This window comes from Canis lupus, chromosome 3 (assembly GCF_048164855.1).
Source record: "Canis lupus baileyi chromosome 3, mCanLup2.hap1, whole genome shotgun sequence".
Lineage (NCBI taxonomy): Eukaryota > Metazoa > Chordata > Mammalia > Carnivora > Canidae > Canis > Canis lupus.
The window spans coordinates 79747817-79772427 of record NC_132840.1 but is presented as its reverse complement, the minus strand read 5'-3'; the positions used below and the strand labels follow the sequence as shown (position 1 = coordinate 79772427).

The window sequence follows — 24611 nt, the reverse complement described above, 5'->3', positions numbered from 1 at the left end:
AGCCCATCTCGTCCTCGGAGGTGGGTCCCCTTAGGACTGTCCTCCTGGCCAGGACACAGGCTTCAGGCCGGCCAGTGGGGGAGGCTAGGGAGGAGGAGGAGGAGGTCTCCTGCCAGCCTACCCTGACCCGAAGCAGCCGAGAGAGGAGAGAGAGAGAGAGAGAGAGAGAGAGAGAGAGAGAGAGAGCTGAAAGTTGGAGAACACAGCACCCGGCCCTGTCTCTGCTGGCAGGACTGCGTGGCCCACGCTGGGCTCTGCGGGGGACGATGGCACCATCTAGTGGCTTCCCTCAGTGAGCCGCGCAGATGCCTCTGCCCTGAAAGAAGGTTCCAAGAACGCTGGGCTGGATGTAAGGCTGGGCACTGTAGCCCCGGCCCGGGGTGGGCGGGGTGGGGGGCACCCGAGGACCTAGGGGTCCCTGACGTCAGAGTGGGTGTCAGGCAGCCGGAGGCTTACAGCGGTCACCGTGGCCGTGTGCACCCCCGTGAGTGCGGCCCCGGCCCTGGTGTCCCAGTTCATGCCCGGCCGCGAGGGCTCAGCTCCCGCTTGGGCCACCACCCCCGATCATCAGATCATCAGTGTTGTCCCGAGCACCTCCGCAGGGAGTGCCGGCTGTGACAGCCGCAGCGGGGGGCCGAGCGGTCCCGGGACACCCAGCACCGGGCACGGCTGGCCAGCGGACTCCGGACTGTGCTGGCGGCGGCGGCGGAGAGGAGGGCCAGGGCCAGCCCGGCCTGCAGCGCTCCAGGATTCGGGGAGGCAGAAGTGCTCAGGAGCACGGGGGACAAGAGGCAGCTCCGGGCCGCCTCCCTGCTCGGGCCATCACCCTGGTGTGGGTGCTCAGGGCATCGTCCCACCGCGCCCTCTGCCCCTCCACTCCTGGAGCGGGGCTAGCGGGCGGCGAGCACTCGTCGTCATCACTGGCAGGCCCCTGCCACCATCCCTGCCCCACACGCTGGGGATTTAGTCATGCCCCCCACCCCGCCCCCGGCACTGCCCTGACACGTGTCCCCCACCTCACCCTGGGGACACCAAGGGCTGGGACTGAGCCTGGGGCAACGGAGGCCCTCGCTGTCCAGGGTGGCCCAGCCCCAAGCCCAAGAGCGATGCCTCCCTGCCTTGTCCCCCTTGCCTCTCCCGAGTCCTGGCCCTGGAGGATACAGCAACAACACTTTAATCGACTCGGGTCAGGAGTCAAGAACAGGACCCAGTGCAGGGGAGAAGGGGTTCCAACGTGGGGAAATACATGAGAAAACCGGCACGTGGACAAAGGAAGGGAGCGAGGCTGGGCAGCTCTGAAATAGGGTCAGAAATCCGCCCCTACACACAGGCCGATTGCTGAGGTTCAGATTTAACACGGGAAGGAGAGACACGCCCTTGCCAGGCCTCGGCCAGGTCAGGCCTCTGCCTTCCCTCTTGGAATCTGAACAAGCAAGATCTGAGCCTACCCTCCCCTTACCAAGCTGGAGACACCACTCAAGCTCTGCTCCCCATCCCTTCTGCCCACAGCTTCCAGAGTCCTGGGCCACGAGCCCTGCAGTCCTCGTGTTGGCAGTCCCCCCCACCCCGGGCTGGCTGGTGTCAGGTCAAGAGGCTGCCACAGTCCTTGGGGGTGGTTTCCGTGGTCTTGCCCCCGCTCCCCTGTGAGGCGGTGGGGTCGGGGAAGCACTTGGGGAATTGACTGAGGTCCTCCAGGCTTCTCCTTCAATCAGGACTTCATATTTCTTTATACCTGCAGGAAGGGGGAAAGGTGGGGGAAGAGAAAGTGAGACACAGACTAAGCTCCTGCCCCCATGGTGGGGCCAGGGAAGGCAGGTTTATAGGGCCCCTTAGTAATTGCCTCTCACCCCTGTTCTCTATCACTGAGGGCTCCCTTTCATCCCCTCAGCTGCAAACAGCAAGCCAAGATGACCATGAGAACCTTGCAAAGCTGGTGTCGCCTCTGACAGTTTTACAAAGCAGAATCACAGATCCCATCTCGTCTCAGCCTCAGATCACCTTGTCAGGGACTTAGGGGTGAGTGCCCCCCTGCCATACACAGAAGGCTATGGAGGCTCAGAGGGCGTGCCCACGGTCTGATACATGAAAGTGAGCAGGGACGTCAGGATTGCCCAGGGACTCCTGGTTCCCTCTGCCCTAGCATGAGCTCCTCTGCTCCCCACACACCGGCCTCCCTCGGAGGCCCAGCTCAGGGTGGCAGCAGTGCAGAGAAAAGCCAGCCCCCACACACCTGGGTTCAAATTCAGGCTCTGCTGAAGGCCTCAGGCACATTGCATGAGTTCTGAGCCTCCATTCTCTCATCGCTAGAGGACAGAACCGACCTCTGGAGGTTGCTGAGAGGTAAGCAGCCGGGTCTGAAGTCAGACTCCATTCCAGGGGGAGCAGATGCCCACTAAATGTTCATCCCTCCTTCCTGCTGCTCTCTGGGCCCTCCCAGTCTCCCCTCAAGCCTGGCCCAGGAGGGCAGGTGGAGGAGGTCCCCGTTGTCCCCACCAGGGCAGGCAGGATGGAGCTGGGCTACTGCCTCCCGCCCTCGGTTTTTCTCCCAGAGAACCTGGAAGACAACATCTTGAAGGGAAAGTGCTTCCCCAGATGTGGGGCTGGTCACCCTGAGCCCAGGGGCGCCTTCCACACATTTACCATCCAGGGCCAGGTCCACGGCTCCGGCCAGCTCCTCAGCCAGAACGGCCTGCTCAGAAGGAGAGCGGGAAGGCCAGCGAGAGCCTGCCCTCCACACCAGCACGCAGCCCAGCCTCTTGCTGGCTCTGCCTTGGCCTCTACGTGCGGCCTCCACACCCGCCACCACCGGGCAATAGACAGAACACACCAGGCCAGCCACCGAGGCTTGATTTCAATCTTATCCCAAAGGCTTTGATTCTAGTTGCCATTTTCTGTACACCCCAGGCAGACAGGCCAGATGATGTCAGTTTGTGAACTTTTAGGAGGCATGTAGGGCTCAGAGCCCGAGTTCAGAGGGAAAACGATGTCCCTGGGTCCTGCCTCTGTCCTCGGGGTACAGCCAAGGCCCTGCCGCTCCCTCCCTAAGGAGAAGAGTCTGCCAAGCCCAGTTGGCAGCTCAAGCTCCTTAGGAAACACTTCCCAAGCACCATGCTCTGCTGGGATGGAGAGTCTTGGAGCTGGCCCCCAAGGGGAAAGAGAAAGTTGGAAAAATCACATGGAGGAGAGAGGATTTGCATGCAGGCCCCACTCGAATGGCACCTTAGCCACGGACTTGAAGGAAATACTCACAAAAGTCATGGGACTTGAGGAAAATACTACCGCGGGTGGGTTAGGGCCAGACTAGAGCTATGGAGACACATGGGGACAACAGAGGACACATTAGCAGGGCCGAGAGTGGGGATGGAGGGGCATGGAGCAGCCCCAGGGTCCAGCCTCAGTCTGGGCTGTGGGTGGGCTCAGACTGGGCCCCGAGCAACTGAGCGCTGGTTTGAACTCCCATAAGAAGAGAGGTCGGGGAGGAGAGACTACCGCAGTCGGGAGGACTCACCCTCTGTCTCTGTTCAGGAATGACTTCCAGGCTAGGATCTCTTTGTACACCAACCGGCAGAGGAGCTGCGGGGAATCCGAGGCACAGGGGGAGGGGAGGGCCATATTAGCACTGAATGCATGGGGAGTCCCCAGTGCTAGGTGAGCAGGGGGCTGGGAGGAAGGAAGGTCGTGGGCACAGAGTCTCATCTGGCAGGGTTCCCCTTGGGGAATGTGGTTCTGAGTGTAGGGCAGGTGATCTCACTGTCCCATAGGCCCTTGTGGCCAATGCTCTGCACCTCCGGGGATCCGGCCTGGCAGGACAGGACACTGACCCCCACCGGTGCCCATCTGTGTACCCCCGAGAACCCGTACCAGGCAGGCCAGAATGTCGGCAGAGATGAGCATGTAGAAGACATTGTTCCAGCCTGTGGGGGAGATCAGCCCAGCCAGCAGAGGCCCCAGAGCCGCACCTGCGCAGAACACAACATCAGAGAAGGGCACCCAGCAAGGGGCCCCAACCTGCCTGCCACCCGGGGGCAGCATTCCAAGGAGTGCGCTCAAGACAGGGTTCAGGGCTCAGCTGCCAGGAGCCAAGAGTGGGAGTCACAGACCTATGGACCCAGTGCCGTCGATGATGGCCGTGACAGTGGAGAGTGCCTTTGCATTGCCCTTCAGGCTCTGGTGAGTTCCCTAGGGAGAGACAGCGGAGTGGGGAGGCCCAGGTGGAGAGGCAGCACCAGGACTGGGGGGCTGACTTGGGGAAAGGCAGCAGCAGGGGCTTGGAGTGGAGAGGAAAGGAGGGGGGCCAGTGCTGATGACTTTGAGGGTCTCAGGTGCCAGGATCTCTGTGCACCAGGGAGGGGGGAGGGATGCGGGCCTGGAGACCCCAGGCCCTGACCAAGCCCCCAGAGTCATCCCCCAGGTTGGCCCCAGGGAGGCGGCCCACTTACCAGGTCAGCAGAGACGGCGGTGGTGATGAGCGCGTAAGGGCCATTGACCAGGGCCCCACAGATGATCAGCATTACTGAGGCAGTAACAGGGACAGCTGGTTAGGGGTGATGGGCCACTGCCAGCCCCCGCCCCGAAGCAGGTGAGACCCCCCCACCGGGCGTCAGGCTGAAAACCTCCACTTCCCCGAGCCTCCCACCGTCACCCCCAAACCAGCTTCCAGGGGGGCCCCTAAGGCAGTGGGCTTCCTGTGTGCCAGCAGGACGGGCAGCCGCCCCTCACCTACGGAGTTGGTTATCCCCTTCTGGCCCACGGAGTTATACAGGAACATCTGGGAGAGAAAGAGGGAGACACAGAGTCACACCCAGGCCTCCCCATTGGCCACCTGGCTTAGACTGGAGCCTAGAAGTCTGGCCGGGGAACTCCAGAGGTCACCTTACTCCTTTTCCTTCCCAAACCCAGACCTCTTGGTCTTTAATTGTCCTGGAGATGGAGGGTCTAAGATGTGGTCATCTATCGTTTCCTATTTCTCAAAAAGGAGAATATCTAACCTTTATTTCTCATATCTAACCTTATCTAATATCTAACCTTAATTTCTTATTCTTTTCTTGGCCAGGAAGTTTAGCAGCTGGTCTGCTCCGTCTCCACCAAGGCCAGATCCTTGCTAATCCCTTCCCAAAATTCTCAGTCTGAATCTCTTTCCTGTGCCTCCCTTGGCTTCTCTGCCCCCAGCAAGCACAGGGATGGACACACACACATACACACACACACACAGGCGTGTGCACAGGTGCCCAGGTGTGCATGCATTTCCACAGCCTGCACAGGTATGTTCGAGCATGTGCATTTTGCTCTTGAGGTTGTACCTACCATGGGGGCAGCCAAGATTAGCATGACGCAGCAGGTGGTGGCCCTGCCATTGGTGTAGTCGGAGATGAGTCCCGCCATGATGCCGCCTAGAACACAAACCGGTTCACGCGCTGCTGCTCCAGAGGTGACCACAGCCTCCCACTAGCGTGGCACCCCAAGCTTTGCCCCATCGCTCTACCCAACACTAGCCTGGGCATGGGCACCCAGAACTAGCAGAGCTCTTCTCTCTGAAGCCCTCCCCACACCCATTGCTTTATGGGAAGATCAAACACAAGGGCGAACTTTCTTAGGGCTACCCAGCCAGGCAGGAGCACTTTTTCCTCTGATGTCATCTGCCCAGGTCGTGTCACATTGGACCCGTCCCTTCCTTCTGCACCCTTACAAGGGAAAAGGGGAATAGAGCCTAAGGCAGATTAGGGCAGGGCCTCACCTATGATGCCACCAACATCGAAGAGGGTGGACAGGTCCCCAGCCTCTTTGGCACTAAAGTGAGCTGTGGAAAACACAAATATGTGGTCAGACCTGGGGGCTCGGAGCAAACGTCGTGGAGTGCCACAGCCAGCAACACCGCTACAGAGCACCTGATCCAGTCCCACTGCCTCCATTTTCAGAGGAAGGAGTAAGGACCATGGGGAAGTCATCTGCCAGGGTCATAAGTAAATTTGCAGCAGTTTGGAACCGGACACCCTCTCTTCCCCACACCCCATCCTGTACTTCCTTCTCCCCTTGCAGGTTGGCTCTAACCTCTCAGAAAAGCCTTCCCCTGAAAACATGGGGGCTGGCCCAGGAGAACCCTGTCCCACTGGGCCACCTTTGCCCTGGAGTCATGACTATTCTCACTGAGCCGCAGCCCCACCAGCCCCGCTCCTGCTCTGCTCTGCTCAGGAGGCCTCCACCAGGAGCCTCCACACCCATTTGAAGTCTCTGCTAATAAACAAAGCCAGGAAGGAGACTCACAGGCACATGGGGACCTCAGGTCCCAGGCCTTGTCCTAGGATTCGAAAAAGGAATATCCAGAAGCTTGAACTGTAGCCTAACCCTCAAGGTTGACTCATACTCTGAAGCCAGCACCAAGGCCACAAAACAAAGAGTCCTAGTGTCCACAGAGCTTCCCTGGCGTGCTCCCTTTATCTTTGAGAGAGGCCCTGTGATGGGGCTGTTGGGCAAGTTCTGGGCTGGGATTTGGCCTTGAGTAATCTCCATGGCATCCTGTTCAGAGCAAGTACAGTGCACGCAAAGCTTTGGCCCTCCCACAGGGCTTGGAGGGAGCAGCTCACCCTGGGGTGGAGGGCCTGGGCCCTGCGGGAGCTCTGAGGGCAGGGGCAGGGGAGTGCAGGCCCCGAAGGAGGGCCGTGCCTCCCACCCAGGCACAAGGCATCAATCCCCGGAGGCAGCCCCTTGACAGGAAAGCAGTGTTCGCTACCAGGCTTCAGGCCGTGCGGAGGCTCACCAGGCCCTCTTCCTGGGGTTGGGGGAAGCATTCAAAGGCAGACCTTCCAAGCACCAACCAATCCCACTCATCTATGAGCCTCGGCAGGCTGGAGGTGGGTGCGCCTGCCCTCAAGACTAGAGAAGGAGTTAGGAAGGATTACAGAACAAAACTTTGAGTTCCTAACTCCCAACTCTGGTCCAGCAGAAGAAAGGTGGCTGGAATCAGGGTCCATGAGGTCTAACTGCCAGGGGCTAACTTCCAACTACCAAAAAAGAAGTCTCCCTTTGCCCCAGGAGAGGTTCAGCAGGCATCCTGACTATATTCTGGGATCCCATGCATCACATGACAGGTTTCCTCTCCCCACCAGAGGTGACCTCACCTCCCTTGTACTCACCCACATTGAAGATGTAGAGGGGCAGCCAGTAGAGGAAGGTATAACTGACCAGCTTGGCGAAGAGCAGACACAAGGAGAACTCGACCACACCCTGCAGAGCAGGGCAGAGGGTGTGAGGGAAAGGCGTGCAGGTGGCCCGAGGCCCCGAGGTAGTCCCAGGGGGTGCTCAGCACCCCCAGCACTGCCACCGCCTACCACACAGACCCACCTCCAGGACCTCGCCAATCTCAGTAAGAGCAAGGTGCCTACATTCAAATGCTTGGTCAACACAAGCCTCCCACGTTACCTCCCCCAGCTGGCCACTCACCCGAAGTACCTCCTATAAAGAAATTCTGGAAGCCGTAGACCACCCTGAGCCTCCCCTACCATCTCCCGGCATCCAGCAGAGAAATCTAGAGAGCCTCTCCCTTGCCTGCCCCCACAAACTTCTCACCGGGATCCGGAGCGCCCCAAGGAAGCTGATGGCAGCAGGCTGGGCGCTTGGCTCCTTGGAGCCCCTGGCGGCGCTCTCCAGGCTGCTCTCCTTGGGACTGTTCCCAAGGTCCTCGGGGTCCTGATTCTCTTCCAGCCCACCCTGAACAGAGATGAGCCCGTGCTGCGGGCACGTCCAGGTGCCACCTCCAACCAACTGGAGGCACGACCCGTGCAAGAGGTAGGGGCTCCTGAGCTGGAAGAGGTACGCGCCCCCTCCTGTCTGAACTAACGTCCTTCGGGCCCAGCCAGGATATAGGGGAGCCAAGCCAAGGGCCTGGTGCACGGGCCCTTCTCCAACTCCCGAGTCCTCTCCGGGACCAGCCCCCGTGGATGGAGTAGCAGGGCAGGGGTCGGGCTGGGGGGGCTCACACTTGTGTGGTGCTGAGGGGGCGTGCAGTCCACGTCTTCTGGGTCTGAAAATAAACAACCTTCTAAGAAGCTTCCCAGCAGGCCAGAACCCCTGCCCCCAAGTTAATGGCCAGTCTACTTCCCAGCACAAGGGAGCCTGGAACCCGGGCTCCGCAGACACCTTCTGGGCCCGGCTCCCGAACAACCACCGGCGTCACTACTACCTTGTGGACTTTCTCTGCCCACAAAGTGGCCACACTGCCGGGCTGGGCATCTCTGAGGGCCGTGGGGATGTGGAAGAGGACGGCAGATGAGGGGTGTCCCGTCTCGGTCACCTCCCCCTGCTCGCCTGCAGAGCCAGCCAGCACTGGCCAGGCACAGCGATGGGCCAGGCGTCCTAACTGCACGTCTTGCTGAGACCGCAACCAACCCCAGAAGGTAGAGGCTCTTCTTTTACAAATGAGAAAACTGAGGCCCAGGGGCACCTGGGTGGTTCAGTGGTTGTGCGTCTGCCTTTGGCTCAGGCCGTGATCCTGGGATCGAGTCCCGCATCGGGCTTCCCGCAGGGAGCCTGCTTCTCCCTCTGTGTGTGTGTGTCTCTCTCTGTGTCTCCCATGAATAAATAAATAAAATCTTCTTTAAAAAAAAGAAAGAACTGAGGCCCGGAGACACTGTTTGTCCCAGGCCATACATGGGTCCTCCAGCCCCATGACCTATAATCCTCCCCCTAGAGCCAGCTGCCTTCTCTCAGACCCTGGAAAGAGAAGGGGGAGGGGGTCCACTCACATTCGATGAGAAAGAGGAAGGTGAGGATGCCCATGGCAGCGGTGATGATGCCGGGCACCACAAACGACAGGCCCCACTGCTCATTCACCCAGACGCCAGCGATCAGGGAACCCAGGATGTTGCCTACGGATGTGTGGGAGTTCCAGATGCCCATGATGAGCCCCCGCCTGGAGGGAGGACAGGGAAGGAAAGGGGAAAAAAGGAGGGAAAAAAAAGTCAAAAGAGAAGCACACGGTTCATCACAACTGCCCCAGCCAAGTACAAAAAGCTGGTTGCCTCCAGCCTCTAAGCCCAAAGACAACCGTGGGGGAGGAAGGGGAGGGCTTGTCTGGCATCAAGCAGGTGACAGCAAGGCCTGGGGTCCTGCTCCCCTCAGCCAGCAGCTTGGGCAGCTCCCATGGGGCTTCCACATGCAGCTCTCCCTACCCTGAGGATGTCCAGCCTCCACCCTCTCTCCCCTCTGGTCCCACGGCTGCTACCCTACAGCACTGGTCCTCGACCAGGGCCACTCTGCCTCCAGGGGAGCCAGAAAATGTCTGGAGATTCTAAACTGTCCCAGCTCCAGGTCTGCTAGTGGCATCTGGTGGGTAGACGATGCTAAACATCCTGTGATGTGTAAGATAACTGCACGACGCAGAATGATCCAGCCCCAAATGTCAGCAGGGCTGAGCCAGAGAAACTCCTGCTCGAAATCAACTCTTATGTATTTATTCATTTTTTGCACAGAAGCCAGTTCAAGTACAAAATAATAATATTTATTATAAAGTTTTAGGGACACCTGGGTGGCTCAGTGGTTGAGCGCCTGCCTTGGGCCCAGGGCATGATCCTGGGGTCCTGGGATCGAGTCCCACATCGGGCTCCCTGTGTGGAGCCTGCTTCTCCCTCTGCCTGTGTCTCTGCCTTTCTCTGTGTCTCTCATGAATAAATAAATACAATCTTTAAAAAATAATAATAATAAAGTTTTATTGGCTTCATTTTTGTCTTCCTGCAAAATGGAAATTCGTCTGTTATGAGGAAGAAGCAGAACTAAGGTGGCCTGTCTTGTGCTTAAAACCTGATCAATGAGAAAACCAGCAATGCCTTTCAGTCACTAAAACATTCAACTAAACGTGAAAATCAGCAAGACGGAAACAAGTCTCTAACCTTTCACCCTGAAATTATACACAAGGCCGCCCGTGGCCTCCTGGTACCCACAGCCCTCCCGGGGCACCTCCCGCTCCTCCCCCTCCTCACACTCACTTCCCCTTCCCGAACCAGTTGCCAACGCAGGTCACCACCGAGGGCCAGCCCGTGGTCTGGACAAGTCCATTACAGATCTGCGGGGAGACTGGAGGTCAGTGGGACCGGTCTGGACCGTGCGCAAACTCCCTCCGACCCGTCCGGGCTGAGGGGCCCTCCACGGCCCACGCTGCAAGCACCCCCTTTCCCAGCCCACCCCCCAGTGCCATGGGCAGAGTTCTCCTCTGGCCCAAGATCCTTCCCTGCAGAGACCCAGGCTCTCGGGCATTCTTGGGGACTTCAGGGCCGTGCTCAAGGTAGACTTAGCGAGCAAACAAATGCATGACCTGCATGATTCCAAGAAGGGGTAAGAAGGGCCCCGAAGCTTAACGGGGGAGCACTGGGCTGGGAAGGGGTGATTCACAGCCCAAATCTGCCATTGGGGGTGGCTGGGACCAGCGGCCTCAGCGATCCTTCCCATGATGGAGCAGGGGTCTGAGCCCAACGCGGAGGCTCGTACCTGGATAAGCACAAAGTACCAGAGCATGTGGATGTTCCAGAAATATCCTAGGCCAAAGAGCGAGGTGAAAAGGCCACTGAGCAGCATTCCAGCTGAAAGGTAGTAGCGGAGGGGGAGCCGCTCCCCAAAAATCCCACTGGAGGGGAAAAGTGGACCTGCAGTTAATCACCCACCGCGCTCCCCAGATCTGCCACCTGCCTTGTCCCCCTCCACACCACTGCGCCAGCTTGGCCCAGGTGACCACCCGGGACCTCCGTGTCACCTGCCACATGTCCCCCTCCACACCACTGTGCTGGCTTGGCCCAGGTGACCACCCGGGACCTCTGTGTCACCTGCCACATGCCTGGGAGGCCCTCGAGGCTCCTCTCACTGGACTTCCCTCCCCTGGTCTCCTCGCCTCCCTGCCCTCGGCTGCCCACTCCTCCCCATTGACTTTCCCTGGGGCACGTCTCTTGCCTCCGTCCTGTGACCTTAACTACCACCTGCAGGTTACACAGCTCCACCCGGTAGCTTCCCTCCAGATCGCTGCCCCTGCAGGATCACAGCAGATGCCTGCTGGACGTCTTAACCCGGATGCCCCCAAGACGTGTGCAGCTCAGCACTCTGAGGCTGAACTCTCCCCACTCAGTCCCTTGGGTCCCCGCCCCTCATCTGAGGGAGCGTGGCACCACCATCTCCTGTCGCAGAGCCACCACATGGCTACAGAACCGGCTGCTGATGAATTGGGCACCTCCACCAGGCTGTGGGTTATCGGAGGGCAGTACCCTGCCTCATTCGCCTTTGGCCCCTGGCGACGGACACCAGGCTTGCTGCGTCAAAGCGGTGCCCGCTGTGCTAATTTTAACCTAGGCCCAGGAGAGGATGGGGGTTTTCCTCGCCATCTCTGTGTCCAGGTCCCCCCCACCCGCCCCAGACATGAAGGATCCCGGTGCAGGAAACACCATATTCCAGCCGTATCACCACCACTGTCATCTGAGAGAACAACAGAGGGAGCGTCCAGCCTTTCCAGGAAAAGAAGCTACTAAAAATAGGAGTCTGCTAGGTGAAGGCGCAGGCCGGGTGACGACGGGAAGGAAACGAGGAGGGCCGGGGCTGCTGGTGTGTGTGCCCACCTCTTGGTCTCCTATCTACCTGGGTGGGGGGGGCATCAGCCTTTTCTCTTGGACCCCCTCTACCCTGAGGTTAGTCAAGGGGGGCAGCAGGGACGCCTGAGTAGCTCAACGGTTGAGCGTCTGCCTTCGGCCCAGGGCGTGATCCCGGGGTCCTGGGATCGAGTCCTACATCAGGCTCTTTGCATGGAGCCTGCTTCTCCCTCTACCTGTGTCTCTGCCTCTCTCTGTGTCTCTCATGAATAAATGAATAAAATCTTTTTTAAAAGTGGGGGGGAGCACACCTCACCCCAGGACAGTCACAGGCTCGGCCTGTCTCTTACCTGATGAACATGCCGATGGCATAGGCCACAAGGAAGGCATTGTCCACGGCCCCCAGTAACTCCTTGTAGTTGTTCCTGTCTGAAAACAGATGAGAGAGACAGAACGCTGGTGCTTGGCTGTCCCTGCAAGAAGTCCTTTCTGGCCCCGACGACCTCCTCCTGGGGCGGAGACGAGGGGAGTGGGGAAGGGCAACCTGCCCTGTTCCTACCAAATGGAGCCCAGTCGCACCACGTAGTGTCATTGATACTGTGGCTGTCGTTAGTGGGCTTGATCAGCTCCGAGCAGTTCTGGTGCAGACGGCTCTGAGGAGGCAATGGGGTGCACAGGTCAGGGGTCATCTTCCGGCGTCAGAGCCCCCCCAGCCCTCCCGGACCACACCAGCACCAGGGCCTCCCCGCTGGTCTCCTTGCTCCTTCCCCTGGCTTCTCCCCCTGCAGGAACTGGCTTACAGGGGCGAGTGGCCGTGTCAGACCCTCAGTGAAGGGCAAGGGGAGTCTAGGAGCAGAGCCCTCCCCTTCCACCCACAGGCAGCAACACCGCTGTCAAAGGGAGCAGGAGCAGCTCAGGAAAGTTCCCTAGGAACTATTCAAAGTAGGGGTCGGCCATGTGAAGGAGGCACCTCCATGACTATGGTAAGGGAATAGGGATGGTTCTGGGCCGAGCTCTAGAACATTCTCCTAGAGTTTATTTCTGCTGGGCCCAGCATCCCCTGCACTCTTCCCGAGCGCCAGGCCAGCCTCACCTTGACAACACTGATGGGCTTCCTGGACATGTGATAACAGGTATAAATGAAGAAGGTGAGCAGCAGGATGAAGCCTCGGAACCTGCAGGAAAAGCAGGCACCTGGGTTAGCAGGAAGTCAGCCTCAGCTGGAAGCTCAGTCATAGTGTCCCCTGGGGCCCACTCTGGCAGCCTCAGGGCCTCGGCACCCCGAACTCTCTACCTACGTGTCCCCACCAGACACAAGTTCCTTGGGACGGAGGCCAAGGGGAGGGTGGGAACAGAGGCCTGGAGGCCACGGGGCTCAGGGAGCCCTGGCTCTCTGGTCCCAGCTCCTGAGGCCTTGCAGCAGAGCTGGCTCAGCACCAGCCCCCCAAGACCACACAAATGTCCTCTGTCCCCGATCCCCACTGCTCTTGTCACCTCCCGTCACCTCCACTGTCCCTTGACCTAAGGTCAGGACGCCTCTATGTGGGTCTGTGTTTCCTGCCGAGACATGGCAGCAGCAAGGTGGAACCGTGTTTAAAACACCGGAAGTGGTGGGAGCAGGTGTGGGGCGGCCGTGCAGGGGGGCCTGTCCCAGGGGCGCTCACTAGTCCTCTTAGGCCTGGAACACAGCAGGAGCAGCAGCGGCCGCAGCCCAGTTAGAGCAGAGCCCAGACGCAGCCGCAGCCGGAACGTGGCCGCAGTGGGGGAGCTGGTGCCGGAATCCACATCCTCCTCCCAGGCCGGGTCTCGTCCATCCGACTGGGCAGAAGGTCATCTTTTCCATCTGTGGCTCACACATCACATGCGCCCTCGCCTCCCCCCACTTCTCATCCTGAGGAACAGTCTTGGGATGGAAAGAACCCCTCAGCCTGCCCTTTCCCCGGGGGTCTGGGGAAGGGCCTCGATGGCCTCCTGAGTCAGTGTCTGCTTCCTCAGCAGAGCATCAGCTGAGCTGAGTCAGCAGCCGGGAGCCACAAAATACACAGAAAATAGACCTCAAAAATGGACCCACACCCCGGGAGGAAGAGGCAGGCATTTAGGAAAGATCCAGAGCCTTGGCTGATTCAAGACCTCATGGAGAAGGAGGGGGAAGGGTAGGAAGGACCCTAAAGCCCTTTCCATCCCTCAGCAATATGACCCTAAGTGGCAGGACATGGGAGGCTCACTCTGGCCTCTCTAGGGATCTGCCTCCCAACCCCACTCTGCTTCAGCTGCGAGCTTGCAAGGCGATGGAGCAGAGACTCTGGCCTGCTGCGACCTGCCCATGTGCTCCCTGGGAGCAGATAAGGAGGTTCAGCAGGGGCCTGCACCAATATCCTGACCTGTGAGATTCCAGCGCTGCCCTTACACCCAGCTCTGACCCCACCTCCAGTAGAAAACCTGACACCCAAGAGGGCAGATGAGTCATGATTCTGGGAGATGGGGGTGCAGGAGGTCCTCAAACGTGCTGTGATGCCAGGCCTGGCCCTGATGCCCTCTGGGACTTCCTCCCTGGACTCCGAAGAGGCGCCGGGATGAGCTCAGAGTCCCACGGCTAGCTGGGCACAGCGCCCTTGGCACCAGGCCTCTGATTAATCCAATGAACTTGCCATTCCACAGCCCTCTTTCCATTCCATTCCACTTTGGTGGCTATTCTGAGCAAAAGGCCCTGGTGCCACAGTGCAAAGGGGCTTGGGGTCACTGGTGCCATGGTACAAAGGGGCCTGGGGTCACTGATCAGGTGAAGGGCTGAGCTAAGCTGACACCAAGGCTGCCAGATTTAGTCTCTCACAGGAAAGACAGCTGAGGGGCTCTGGGCGTGGAGAACCACAGGTTTCACTTCCCTTCTCTCAAGCCCTTTCTTCAGAATAAGGGGCCCCAGGAAGGGAGCAGCTGGCCCCCTGTGGTGTGAGGGGAGGGACGGCAGCCCGCGTGCTGGGCAGGGCTGGGCTAGCAGGCCAGGTACAGAGGCACTGTGTGCCGTGAGGCCCGGGGACTGTTTGACGTGAGGCCAGTTGCCGCCGTGACCCTCCAAGTCTCTGTTAGCAGAAAGTGGCACTTCTTAGAGTCCCCCCTCCCTCACCCCAATACTGGTTACTCAGTAACCAAGTTAGATAGGGACGCGAACCAGCTCTCTCTTAACTATGAGCAGACAGTCCAACTATCGACCTTATTAAGACTTTGCACTAGGACTTCCTGAGGTAAGGACAGGGAACGATGTGTCCCAAAGCAGCAACGGGTTAAAAACAAACAAAAACCGCACAGGACCTATTACCACTGCCAGGATGACAACCCAAAACTACAAGGAACAGCACAGGAGAGGGACGCCGGCCTTAGGAGGTGATGGAAAGGAGCCTCCTCTCCCCAGTCAACCCCCAGGACCTGCATCCTCCTTTCTTACTTTGCAACCCCATTGCTGCCCACCCTGTAAGGCCAGTGGGGACTTAAGCTCCCTCGTCGCCATCCCCTTCCCCCTGTGCCAGGGGTGGGCTTCCAACCCCATCCAGGGCTGCTCAGTAGCCATGTGACAGGCTGGGCTGGCTGTGGCTGCAGGTGAGCTTGGCCCTTGCCCTGAGCAAATGGACTTGGTGACCTGCCCTTGGATGTGCCTGTTGTGGGACTCAGCAGATCTGAAGAGGATAGAGGCTGGGAACATAAGGACCAGGCCGGTGGCGGGAGTGCCCCACCCCCTGCCAAATCCTCCACGGAGGCTGGCAGACACCCCGGGAGGGAAAGGCCAGCCTGGAACAGACAGCACAGCGCTGAGCCCGGAGCCCGGCCTCCAGCACCCGGGATGGGGCAGGGACAGGCCAAGTCCCAGAGGGCACAGAGCCCTCTGGGGGCAGAAAGTCAGCCTGAGGAATCCTCTAGTCGTTACCCTTCCTCCTGCTGGGACTCAGGAGCTTGCTCAGAGAGATCAACTTGACTCAGAGCTTGGTCCCAAGATCCCGTCCAGCAAAGGGAGCCATTAGCCCGCAGCTACAGTGATGAAAAGACATGGCTTTAAGCCACGGCACCATGTTCTGCTTAGGCAGCTGCCAACCTCTGGAAGAGTTTGGAAGAGGTGGTCAACGCTATGCAAACAGCACGGGGGCGGGGGGGGGGGGGACGTGCTGATGGTGGCAGAGCTGGGGTCCCAGCAGCAACGTGAGAGGACGGCCTTCCTCTCAAGATTCTCTAGAGGCCCAGTCCCCCCCGCCTCAGCCTCATCCCCCTTCCTTTGAGCTCGAAGGATCCAGGGTGCGAGGCATGAGCCAGAAGGAGAACAGCACTACGGCCCCCCCAACACACACCCCAACTCAGGCACCGTCAGATGGGGGGTCGTGGGCTTCAGAGACTCTACCCCCCCACCCCGTGCCTGTCCTCAATTCTGTTGTCCCTTCAGGGTAGCTGCACTCAGACCCCAGCACTCGCGTGGTACAGTCTGAATTGAAGAAGTCAGGCCCTGACCCACCGCACAGACAATTCCAGACCCGTCCACGGGGCCCTAAGTCAGACCGCCCTCCCCAAGGCCGCCTGCAAGGAGGGAAAGAGGAAACGGTAGGAAGGAAGAGGAAGCAGGAGGCAGCTGGGGAGGGGGGTGAGGGAAGGGGGGAGGGGAGGGGGGAGAGGAGCACCCCAGGGTCATGTGCTCTGTGACCAGCTCTGCAAGCCAACACATAGCGCCACGCCCAGTGCTCATCCCATCAGGTGCCCCCCTCAGTGCCCGTCACCCAGTCACCCCATCCCCCCACCCTCCTCTCCTCCTGCACCCCTTTGTCTGTTTCCCAGAGTGAGGAGTCTCCCATGGTTTGCCTTCCTCTCCGTTTTTCCACCGCTCATTCGAAGGAGCCCTTTCGGTGGCCCTTACGGCCACGTCTCTGCCGCTACCGGGACAGTCAGACCAGACGGTGCTACTGGGCGGCGGGGGCCCTGATCAGAGGCCAGGAGGCCGGGGGCCAGGGCAGGACAGGGAAAGGGTCCTTCCTCCTCTTCGGCGGGAAGAGGCTGAGTCCTGCCCCAGGGGCCTGGGGCTGTCGGCCTCTCTGACCGCGCTGTGCCATTCTGTAAGTCAGATACCGCACTCCGCACCTAGTGTCACGGGATTGAGTGACACATGACAGGTGTGGAAGCGCCCGGCGTCCAGCAGGTTCTCGGGTGCACTGGAAGGGTGGGCGCGGGACCTGCAGGCGAGCCCTCCACCAGCCCTGGGGGGACATGCAGCCTCGGCCTTCCCAACAGTCATGGGGGGGCACGGCTCCTGCCCCCCACCCGGCCCTGATCGGCCAGTCCTCCCTCCCCCCGCCTCCTTGTCCTGGGTGCTTCTCCCGCACAGCACCCGGGCCTGCACCCAGCCCATGAGCAGCAGCCACAGCCACCCCTGCACACACACACACACACCCCACGGCCCGCAGGACCTCCAGGCCGCGCAAGCGACCCACGGGGGAGGACAGGGGACAGCTCTCAGGTGACTTCGCCCGCTCAGGCTCCCCCAGCTGCAGCCACCACCTTCCCTGGTCCCCCTCCACCCACCCGGGTCCCCCTCTGTGCCTCTGCTGGCTGTGCCTCTGCGCTGGGGCTGCAGGTCACTGGCCACCCCATCCTCCTGCCGAGGCTGCTCCCTCCCTCCGACCGCAGCCCTGCGATGACCAAGGGCTAACCCTAGGCTGGGCCCCGCTGGCTCTCGGGGTCTTCTCATTTCACCCGCACCCCGAGGTGCGGCTCAGTGCCATCTGCAGTTTATAGACGAGGACCTGGAGGCTCAAAGGCATTACGTGACTTCTGCGAGGCCAGATGGCCCTGTGATCGGCGACAGCAGGACGACCTTCAGCCTGGGAGTCGGACCAACCTGGATGCAAACTCCGGCTCAGCCTTGTACTAAGGATGTGGGGCTGGACGAGCTACACAACCTCTCTGTGCCTCAGTATACCCACATGTGCAGCGGGGAAACAAATCGTCGCCTTGCGGTGAACCACAAATAAACAGTGTCTGGCACAAAGTAGTAGAAAGAGCAAGTAGAATGATTGGCAATAATTAGGGTTTGGCCAGGGCTTGGGCACCTGGGTGGCTCAGTTGGTGAAGCGTCGGCCTTCGGCTCAGGTCATGATCTCGGGGGTCCCGGGATGAAGCTCCCTGCTCGGCGGGGAATCTGCTACTCCTTCTCCCGCTCCCCCTGCTTGTGCATTCTCGCTCTCTCTTTCTAATAAATAAATAAATAAATTAAAAAAAAAGGCTTAGTCAGTGCTTAATATGAGCCTGGCCCTGGTCTGAGCACTTTACACATTGTACCTCGTGTGACCCTCAGGACAGTGTTGTGAGGTAGGGACCGCTAGTCTCCCCACTGGACAGACAAGGACTCCAAAGTTCAGGGCAAATCCACCCTCTGGTGTCCCAGTCGCAGAAGGCTGAGCTAAGTCTGCTTTCTTCTGCTCACTTCTGCTTGAACGCCCTCCTTGGGGACACGTGAAAGCAGTAAGTCCGATAAGAGTTTGATCCTTAGTTGTCGGAACTAGGACCAGGTCTTAATCATCACTGCAAGCCACCGGGTTCAAAATAATAATGGGCCTACCGTTGGCACATTAATGTTTAGTGTTTGATAGGAGTCCAAACCCATACTCAGCAGGAAAGAAATAAAAGGACATGTACTGAGTGCCCTTCATTGGCCACGGGAAGTAAAAAATGTTCTGATACCATGTCCATCCTCCAGAACCCACCTGTCTTCTTTTTACTGATGGTGAAACCAAGGCTTAATGAATTTAAGTGCATAAGACATATGGTGGTGAAAGGATTTCAATCCAGATTGGTCTTAAATCTGGGAGCTGTTAGAGGACAACAGTACGTAGTTGGAATCACACTTCAAAAAGTGTGTAAATGATGTGTGTGGTTGTAGAAAGTGGTGCCATGTGTTTTCATGAGCTCTTCTAAAATGCTAACCTCCTCAATCCTATTTTCTCTAAAATAGAAGTTACTCTGATTAAAGGGTATAATTAATATACATGAATGAAACTCTATTAGGAATAATAGCAGCAGACGGGTATGATTTGGCATACATGGTGATGAGATATATATATATATTTTTAATGAAGAAGAAAAAAAGAGAAGTGTTATCTTAAAGTAAAATAACTGGTCTTTCCAGAATAAGAAAGAAGACAGTAAAGGACAAAACCTGAGTGGATTAATTTGTAGAAGGTTTGTGAAAAGAGAATTTGATTACAGTATGCACAAATAATGAATCTGAAAATAAGTAATTATGTTAAAATTTTGTCAAAATCTGCCTCAGTTTTCATCTTTTTCATATTATTTTCACAACAAGGCTAGGGTTCCTTTAGTGTCAAATACATCAATGCAAAAGTAGAATTTGGTGTTCTCTGTCTCTGTTAAAATGACAAAATTTTCTTGAATGTTGGTTATTGGTCTGCTTAAAGAGAAGTTATAAAATGTTACTCTTTCACCTCCTGGGTAATCTGCCTAGATGGCAAAAATCCAGTATATTACAGAATAATTTTCCATTATTTTAAAAAACAAAGATTCTTAGGAAATAGCTAAGTTTCTTTACAATGTTACCTTCAATTTTTTTTTTTTTAATGTATTATGGTCACTTTCAAATGGGTAGACAAGAACGGTTTCTTAGGTACTCATGATAAGCATTCAAATGTCCTAACAACCTCTGATTTTTTTTTTTTGCCTTCCCAAAATCAAGTCCTAAATGCAACATAAAATAAAACTTTCTGGATATCTTTCATACCTCAAACTATCAATGAGATATTCAAGAGGGCCCCTGGAAAATCACAAAGATTTGTTTTTTCACTTTTTAAAAAGAGAGGTGCTGCAAATGGTTAGGTTTATCTGAGATGTTGCTATTGACCAGCTGTGTGGAAATAACTGAAATCAGAATAGACACTCACCCTAATCTAGGTTAAATTTCCAAAGGTAAAATGTTATTATTTATATAAGCATTTCACAAACTATATGCCATATGAGAAATTCCTACAGATTTCTCAGTGCCCTCTGGGTCTGTGCTCAGCATCCTAGGGTTGCTCTGCTGTGTGAGAACAGCACAGCACAGCCAGTCACGATTTCAGGTCTGATTTAGAATGTCACCTGGTATACTCTATGTTGGCAAATTGAATTTAAATTAAAAAGGGGGGGCTTCTGGGGGGCTCATCAGTTGAGCGTCTGCCTTCGGCTCAGGTCATGATCCTGGAGTCCTGGGACCAAGTCCCACATCGGGATCCCTGTGGGGACCCTGCGTCTCCCTCTACCTGTGTCTCTGCCTCTCTGTCTCTGTCTCTTATGAATAAATAAAATCTTTAAAATAAAATAAAATATTACCTGGGCTGCAATATTACTTCTTTAATTTGAATCTAATATCTTCTATTTTCAACTTGGGATGTACATGGGACTTTCCTTGGAGTTTTATTGAAATACAGTGTGTAGAGGTGCCTGGCTGGCTCAGTAGGAAAAACATGTGACTCTTGATCTCCAGGTTGTGACTTCAAGCCCCACGTTGTGTGCAGAGATTAAATAAATAAAATATAGATGTGTAGGACTTATGCCATATTTACTCAATCCCTTCAACTGATGTTCTTGGTATATATATCTCTGGTATACTATATAAATTATATCTCAAGATTTTTAAATATCTCAAGACTTTCTTCTTTATAAAAATTGTGTTCACCCATTTTTATAAATTAAGATGTAATGTCCACTATCTCCTTTGAATTTATCTTACTACGTTTTTAGGCATTGTCTAGATTTTTAATTGGCTTGATTTTGTTTTGCATATCTTAGGAACAATCAAATTTTCTGATTAGCCACATCACTCTTGTCATGAATTCTCATCAGGTTGCTCACATTTGAAAATTATTGTAATAAGTTAATTCATGCCTCTTTAGGTCTCTGTTACCTACAGAAAGTTTTTTGTTTCATTCTAATGCTTCCTAAAGTTTCTTCAATCAGCTAGAGGCCAAAAGTTTTGTTTTTATCAAGAAAGAACTATCTCGAAAAAGCACTGTTCCAGGCACTTATGCTTGGGTATGGGCTTCTCATGGCATTGCTTATACATCTTTAAGAACATACCCAGTGGGTTGAGTCAGGATTTCCAGAACTCTAGTGAAGAAGCGGACAGGTTTATGAGACTGCTAACCCAAGATTCGGTGGGATAAGAATCGCATAGGCCCAAGTGAACTGATGAGGGATGGCCATCATTGCTGTTTGGAATATTGTGGATGTCATAGTGTTCAATTTTCTGGAAATATAAAGAAGCCCTACCAATTTCTTCTTCAGCTGTGTATAACCCATAACAATTTACTAGATTCTGTTTTTGTAAACTAAAATGAAACACTTGCAAATATCTCTTTCTCCCTACCTGGCCACCCCACCCTCCAAATTCAGAAACTTTTGTTGAGTCTTCCTGCTTTTCATAGCCATATGGTGATTAGCAAAAGTTTAATAAGAAATTGTCCTTTTGTTGTTATTGTTTACGTGGGCTCCACAACTAGTGTGGAGACCAGCGAGGGGCTCAAACTCACCACAGGCAGATCAAGACCTAAGCCAAGATCAAGAGTCAGATCCCCAAATGACTAAGCCACCTAGGCACCCCGTCCTTTTTTTTTTTTTTTTAACCAGGATGTAATTAGAAAAATTGATTATATAACCAAGGCCTTACCTGGAATGTCATATTTGACAACGATGATCTTTGAATCAGATATAACCAGCCCCTTTTAAGGAACTAAGGTTGACTGCATGAAGCCAATACTAATAAAACCCTCCCAAGAAAACTGTTTACTGTGTTCCTTCCCTGGCAGGCCCAGTACACTTGGGATATTTTGGGGACTTCAAGAAAGGAGGAATTTGCCCACATTTATGGGTAACAGCAGGTAAAACTAGTGTTTTGGCTTTCTAATCTCAAAACAGTAAATAATACAGATAATAATAAATGAATTGAATAAATAAAGGCTTTTAAAAGTTCAATTTAAGATTTCTTATGAAAACCTCCAGGGAAGCAACCTAACAAGGCCTGTATTGTAGATGAACACTCTTGCTGTACCTGTATACATAATCAGATCAAATCTGATGAGACCGGCCTTATTTTGTGATCAAGAATAATCTTTGCAATTATTTTTGACCAAAGCAGAGGAGACTGTAGAAAAAAAAAAATACTCCCTGAAAAACTGTGCATTGTCTAGAGGACACTCCTCCAGTCACCCGGATTCTAGCCTTTCACTGACTTTGCACTATTTTATAATTCTTTGGAGTGGCAGGCCACTGACAAGTCATGTGTAAGAAATGACAGTCTCAAATGAATAGTCTTTTCTCCCAACCTGCGGAAAAGCCAGTCTGGTCTTAATATTCCTGATCTATAAATGGGCAAGTTCTTCAGATTCTTTCTTAATTGTGGTTAAAATATGCATAACATGTACCATTTTGAAGCGTACAGATCACTGGCATGAAGCACCTTCGAGCTGCTGTGCAACCGTCACCACCATCCATCCCCAGAACCTCTCATTGTCCCCAGCTGAAACTCCACACCCATTAGAAACATCGGCTCCCTCTTCCCCTCTTCCTAAGACTTTCTAACTGATCATAACATCTTCTGCCTCCCTTAGGATCAATAAAATGAAAATCTTTAACACGTGTTCATTTCTTATATCCTATCAGTCATAATTTCATCTTTTTACGAAAAGTATCTTTTAATAGTCCTAGAACTCAAGAAGGATCAAATACCGTAGGAGAGTGAAGAAGGCTGGGAGTGACGGAGGGCTGGGGGGCTGGAGGGCTGTCGCCAGTGAGGGCGGTCACTGCTCGCCCAGCGCTGTGGGTGACAGACCAGCCGTCCCAATTTGCCAGGACCGAGGGGGCTGAGCGTGCAGGCTCTTTCTTACCTCTTGAAACCAGTAAGGTGGTCATCTTGAGAGCACCCGCGCTAGCTCAAGGGGATTCTCCACCCGAGTAATAGAATTTGAGAATTTGGGCCTGGTGTGGCTCAATTGTTTCTCAAGAGGGGCCAGGGATCTGGCCATTTACAGGACCGTTTACAAATTGTTAAGTGATGGCGACTGACACAAGGTCACACACACACACGCACACACACACACACACTGTGCGGACCGAGAGACCTGCTCCAGTGCGTGGCCGGCGGTGAAGAGGGGGCTGGAAGCCGCCCTGCCCCGCGCCCCGCGCCCCCCGCCCCCCGCCCCCCGCACCCCGACGGGCAAGGCCCCCGCGGGCAGGAGGGAAGCACAGGCTGGCGGGGGGCGGGGGCGGGTCCGCAGAGGAGCCCCCGGGCTCCCACAGGTGTGCCCCCCCCCACGTCCCTGGGGCGGGGTCCCAGGACCCCCGAGCTCGGCCCCCCGCCCCCCGCCCCGCTCACCAGCTGTCCCTGGAGAAGGTGCGCAGGAACCAGACGCCGGGCGCCAAGGCGGAGCGCATCGTGCGGCCGCGACCGGGCAGGGCCGGAGGTCGGGAGGACGGCGCGGCCGCAGGAGGGCGCGGAGCCGGCGCGTGGCCCTCGCCCGCCGCCGCCGCGTTTAAATGCCCCGCGGCCCGGCCCGCCCCGGCCCGGCGGCCCGACGCCCGCAGCCCCCGCCCCCTCGCCCCTGCAGGCCCTCGGGGTCCGACCCGGCGCACGCCGACCCCCCTACCCCCGGCGCCTGCATTTCCCCTCGGGCCCCGCGAGGGACCCGCCGCCCTCGGAGCGCCTGGAAGCGCCTCCGCCTCCGCCGCCGCCGCCGCCTCTGCCTCCGCGCTCCGCTCCGCTCACTTCCCGCCCGGGCCGGGACCGAAAGCCCCGAGTCGGCTCTCGGCGACCTTCCGACCTTCCGCTGCCCGCAGCTCGTTGCGGCCGCCTGCGTCCTTCTGTCCTGGGAAACTGAGGCTCGCGGGGGGGGGGGGGTAGTGACATGACACCCGGTGCCCCCCGCACCCCCCACCCCACCCCACCCCACCCCGCGCATCGCACTGATCTGAGGGGGGTGCACCCTCGGGCACCCTGAGAGCGCAGGAGGCTTTGCGGGTTACAGTATCGGCCCAGACAAATCCCTCCGGCCCACTGGGACTCCAGGCTCCCTATGGAGCCAGGCGGGCCTCTACCTGCCCCCTCCCCAGGGAGACTGGCCTCCCATCTACTCCTGCGGGGACGGGCTTGCAGCCAGGCAGCAGGGAAGCAGCACAGAATTCTGTGCCCTTAGAAAGTGCTCCTCAAGGCCTCTAGCCCGAGGATTTCCAGGGCATGTTGCCACCTATGAAAAGAAGATACTGTGAGATCTTTGGATTTGAACCCAAGAGGGGTGAACTCTACAGGGCCAGAAAGGAAACATTCACCTGGAGAGTAAAGTTGTTAATAGAACATAAACTAGGAACATGTCCGTGCAAATTGATTTCAGCGCTAACACCACCCTACCCCGAACCCCTAGGAGGGCCCAGGCCTGAAGAGCAAGGTCATAAAGATGGAGCAATAAATCCGCCCAACAGGTCGGGGCCCAGAATGATGGGCTTGGCTGTTCCCTGCCCTGGAATCAAGCACAAAGAGGGTAAGCAGAGCTGTAATACCTCGTTAATGCCAGGTGTCAGGGGGCAGAGGTCTGGTCGCAGAAATGAAGACAACAACAAGCAGAGGACAGGAGGTGAAGGGATAGAGGAAAGAAGGAAGGAGATGGGAGGAAGGAACCAGTGCTAGATTAGGTGCAGCACAGAGAGGTCGAGCAACCAAAGGAAGAGCATGGTGAACAGCAGCTAGCTTCATCCTGAATTCTCACCACCCACTCACTCACCGTGCCCAGATACACATTCATTTCATTCTCACAAGCCAGTGAGGTGGGCATTACCCGTCTGAGAAGGGCGACTCTAAGTCCTGGTTTACCTGGGACAATCCCAGGTAAAATTCCACTCTCCCAGAATGTACAAAGGACCAGTTCTGGGGTCAGTAACACCCAGTAGGCATGAGGCCTAAAAGCCAGCAAGGTCAGGGGTGGAGAACAAACTAGAATAATCAGCTGATATCCCCAGGAAGACAGCTATTTGTTTCTAAGGTACTAA

At 56.1% G+C, this 24611-nt stretch overlaps 1 protein-coding gene across 6 annotated transcripts; it reads right to left on the bottom strand.

The window, feature by feature from the left end:
* Positions 1-1158: 1158 nt before the first annotated feature.
* SLC37A2 (solute carrier family 37 member 2) lies at positions 1159-23713 on the bottom strand. 6 transcript variants are annotated; one of them, XM_072822549.1, is made up of 19 exons: positions 23667-23713; positions 12652-12733; positions 12118-12211; positions 11909-11987; positions 10477-10612; positions 9978-10054; positions 8739-8905; positions 7974-8017; positions 7564-7704; positions 7131-7221; positions 5735-5797; positions 5305-5390; positions 4720-4768; positions 4440-4513; positions 4101-4179; positions 3862-3959; positions 3509-3573; positions 3250-3306; positions 1159-1732 (listed from the first exon to the last, which is right to left on the bottom strand). In XM_072822549.1, the coding sequence occupies exons 1-18, from the start codon at positions 23696-23698 to the stop codon at positions 3276-3278; spliced, it is 1488 nt and encodes a 495-aa protein (XP_072678650.1). In that variant the 5' UTR covers positions 23699-23713; the 3' UTR covers positions 1159-1732; positions 3250-3275. The 6 variants fall into 6 exon arrangements, with proteins under 6 accessions (XP_072678650.1, XP_072678649.1, XP_072678652.1 ...); XM_072822548.1 differs by lacking the exon at positions 23667-23713 and adding an exon at positions 22948-23104; XM_072822551.1 differs by lacking the exon at positions 23667-23713 and adding an exon at positions 17636-17689.
* Between the last annotated feature and the right edge of the window lie 898 nt (positions 23714-24611).